At 41.7% G+C, this 3,813-nt stretch overlaps 1 protein-coding gene and 1 non-coding gene across 2 annotated transcripts in view; both read right to left on the bottom strand.

Moving 5' to 3' along the window:
• UBXN7 (UBX domain protein 7) overlaps nt 1–3,813 on the bottom strand; it is a 78,485-nt gene that overhangs the window by 29,233 nt on the left and 45,439 nt on the right. Inside the window, exons 4-5 of the mRNA XM_017540707.2 lie at nt 2,281–2,346; nt 455–567 (exon numbers count right to left, since the gene is read on the bottom strand). Coding sequence (XP_017396196.1) covers nt 455–567; nt 2,281–2,346 — 179 coding nt within the window. The remainder of the gene's footprint in view (nt 1–454; nt 568–2,280; nt 2,347–3,813) is intronic.
• On the bottom strand, nt 2,435–2,540 carry LOC119473050. Its single transcript, XR_005202220.1, has one exon. It is a non-coding gene; the product is annotated as a U6 spliceosomal RNA (small nuclear RNA).

Genomic DNA, 3,813 nt, shown 5'->3' with positions numbered 1-3,813 from the left:
GCATATCACATAGATATACTTATTATGATGCCAATTCCCTATACACTGAAAATGGTTTTTTGCTCTTATAAAAAACGTCACTGAAGGCCAGGTGCAGTGGCTCACACCAGTAATCCAAGCGTTTTGGGAGGCTGAAGTGTGCGGATTGCTTGAGCCCAAGCATTTGAGACCAGCGTGAGCAACATAATAAGACCCTGTCTCTACCAAAAAAAATTTTTTTTATATTAGCTGAGTGTGGTGGTGCATGTCCATAGCCCTAGTTGCTTGAAAGTCTGGGGTGGGAGGATCCCTTGCACCCAAGAGTTCAAGGCTGCAGTGAGCTGACTGTGCCACTGCACTCCAGCCTGCACGACAGAGCGAGACACTGTCTCTAAAACAAGTAACTTTTTTTTTAAAAAGGCACTGAAAATGCAAAAGCATTCATAGCTAAAGCACAGAATCTCCAATAACTTACTGTTTCAAAGCTGCCTTTATGCATCAAATCAATGGGTGGCCGGAATAGATCTGCAAGGGTAGTCAATTTCTTATCTATAGCTCCACCATTTCTTAATTCTTGTTCTTGCCGAACTATAATACAGAAGGATGAAAAAGTTTCAGTTAGCAATAAAAAAAAAATCATAAATCCCATTAAAAAAACAAAAACTTCTGTCAATTGAAGAAATTGCTGACAATGTGCTTGACCTCAAATATTAAGATCTAATGCTGACTCTGAAAAAAAAATGCAAGGGGGAGTAAGAGGAATCTTAAGACTTGGTGGTATTCCCTATCCAAAGGATACAAAGAAAATTAATTGAAAATAGTCCTATAATCAAAGCAACTTCTTCACATATTCAAAAGCTAACTTAAACATGGGAGAGGCTGGGTGCAGTGGCTCACACCTGTAATCCTAGCACTTTGAGAGGCCCAGGTGAGAGGATCACCTGAAGTCAGGAGTTTGACACCAGCCTGGCCAACATAGTGAAACCTCATTTCTACTAAATATATAAAAAAAAAAAAATTAGCCAAGTATGGTGATGCATGCCTGTACTCCCAGCTACTCAGGAGGCTGAGCCAGGAGAATCATTTGAACCCAAGAGGTGGAGGTTGCAGTGAGCTGAGATCACGCTACTGCACTCCAGCCTGTGGAAGAGAGTGAGACTCCATCTCAAACAAAACAAAAAGCATAGGGGAAAACTTTCATCCTCATTTATCTAGTTCTGAAAGCAATGTAAATTCATCTGCTGTTTTCAGCTACGTTCTCAATCTTTAAAGATTCGGGGCCAGGCACGGTGGCTCATGACTGTAATCCCAGCACTATGGGAGGCTGAGATGTGCAGATCACCTGAGGTCAGGAGTTCAAGACCAGCCTGGGCAACACAGTGAAACCATGACTCTACTAAAAATACAAAAATTAGTTGGGCATGTTGCAGGCGCCAGCAATCCTAGCTACTTAGGAGGCTGAGGCAGGAGAACTGCTTGAGCCCGGGAGGTGGAACCTACAGAGAGCCCAGATCGCGACACTGCACTCCAGACTGGGTGACAAGGTGAGACTCCATCTCAAAAACAAATAATAATAATAATAAAGATTATGGCAGTAGAGATGATGACCACTGTCGTTACCTTCCACTGGAAGGAAACGGGATTACCTAGATGACTTGAGTCTGTTTAGTTTCTCCATTAATTCTCTCCAAAGGCACAAGACCTATCTGTGCCTCAATGAACTCACTATAAATAAACTGCAAAATCAAGCATGGTCCAAGGGTTTCTCATATATCCTCTTAACATAACTGTTCTTTCTTTAGGATTCCATTGTTACATCAGTACTAAATCCGCTAAAAGTATAAGACCAACATTCTCATTCTAACTTATTACACAAAAATATTTCCAACAAGGATAACTAAAATATTAATAGTGGCTGCCTTGGGTGGTGTGGCTTTTTCTTCCATTTTTCAATCTTTTTTAATAATCATTTTCATTATATATTCCTTTCATTGACAGAAATCAGGATCCCAAGAGAAATCAGTTTTTTACAGTAAGTGTTTATCCACAAGCTAATTAAGTGTACCAATTACCAGATTTCCTACATTATCTGCATCTACTTTACTATTTTTCTATAACCAAATAGGGTAGCATTTGGAACAATTCAGCTCAGGAGAGAATTAATCACATTCTGGATCCATAATTTCACTTTTTAAATAAGGTGAAACCTCCAAGTAATTAGGCCTAACAGTAATCATCTTTTTCTTTTTAATAAGAGGAGAAGGGAAGAGAGAGATAATAAACTGGCCCACAGATACCTACTGGTTTCAGTCTGAAAATCCCGGAAACCATCAAAAATTGAACGTGCAGGCCGTCGTCTCTTAGGGGCTTCAGGGAAGAAAAAACAGAATTATTTTAACATTAATTTTGAAACAATTCTAAAAATGTCCTTATCTAAAAGTATTTTTTTTAAATGAAAAATATTAAACACTTCACAAATTGCATGTCATCCTTGCACAGGGGCCATGCCAGTCTTCTTGGTATTGTTCCAGTGCTAGTATACGTGCTGCTTAAGTGAGCACAGTATTTCTTGCTTTAAAACACTCAGATTCATAAAGATGCCTTCCCTCAAAAAATAAAAAAGCTTAAAGTTTGAAATCATTCATATATAATTAACCCAAACATCTTCCATCTAGGCATCTTGTATAACAAATGACAAAACCGCCGGGCGCGGTGGCTCAAGCCTGTAATCCCAGCACTGTGGGAGGCCGAGGCGGGTGGATCACGAGGTCAAGAGATCGAGACCATCCTGGTCAACACAGTGAAACCCCGTCTCTACTAAAAATACAAAACATTAGCTGGGCATGGTGGCGCGTGCCTGTAATCCCAGCTACTCAGGAGGCTAAGGCAGGAGAATTGCCTGAACCCAGGAGGTGGAGGTTGCGGTGAGCCGAGATCGCGCCATTGCATTCCAGCCTGGGTAACGAGCGAAACTCCGTCCCAAAAAATAAATAAATAAATAAACAAATGACAAAATTAAGGCCCAGTTAAGAGACTTGATCAAAGCTTTCCATCGGCTGGGCATGGTGGCTTATGCCTATAATCCCAGCACTTTGGGAGGTCGAGGCAGGTGGATCACCTGAGGCCAGGAGTTTGAGACCCACCTAGCCAACATGATGAACCCCATCTCTACTAAATACAAAAAAAAAATTAGCCAGGCGGGGTGGCATATGCCTACAATTCCAGCTACTTGGGAGGCTAAGAGAGGAGAATCGCTTGAACCTGGGAGACAGAAGTTGCAGTGAGCCAAATTGTGCCACTGCACTCCAAGCTGGGCAACAAGAATGAAATTCAACCTCAAGAAGAAAAAAACAAAACAAAACAAAAAAAACTTTACTCTCCTGCCTACATGCCTCCTATAATCCCAGAACTTTGGGAGACTGAGGCGGTGAATCAGCAAGTCGAGTTTGAGACCAGCCTAACCAACACGGTGAAACCTCATCTCTACTAAAAATACAAAAAAAACTAGCCAGGTGTGGTGGTGCGCACCTGTAATTCCAGCTACTTGGGAGGCTAAGGCAGGAGAATCACTTGAATCTGGGAGACGGAGGTTGTAGTGAGCCAAGATCTCGCCACTGCACTCCAGCCTGGGCAAGAAGACCTAAACTCCGTCTCAAAAAAAAAAAAGTTTACTATCCTAATATCCAACTGATGATACCAAGAAGAAGATTTTGACGATGGCGCCGCATAGAGATGAAACCACACACACGCTGCAAATATCCAATTCAGGTTAGCCTTCGCGATCTGACCGCCCTGTTGTATGGAGTAACTCTACATCCTAAACCACACACACAC

The sequence above is a fragment of the Cebus imitator genome, unplaced genomic scaffold (genome assembly GCF_001604975.1).
Source record: "Cebus imitator isolate Cc_AM_T3 unplaced genomic scaffold, Cebus_imitator-1.0 Scaffold129, whole genome shotgun sequence".
Classification (NCBI taxonomy): Eukaryota; Metazoa; Chordata; class Mammalia; order Primates; family Cebidae; genus Cebus; species Cebus imitator.
Note: the sequence above shows the minus strand (reverse complement) of the source record. Positions and strands in the feature narration are given on the sequence as shown.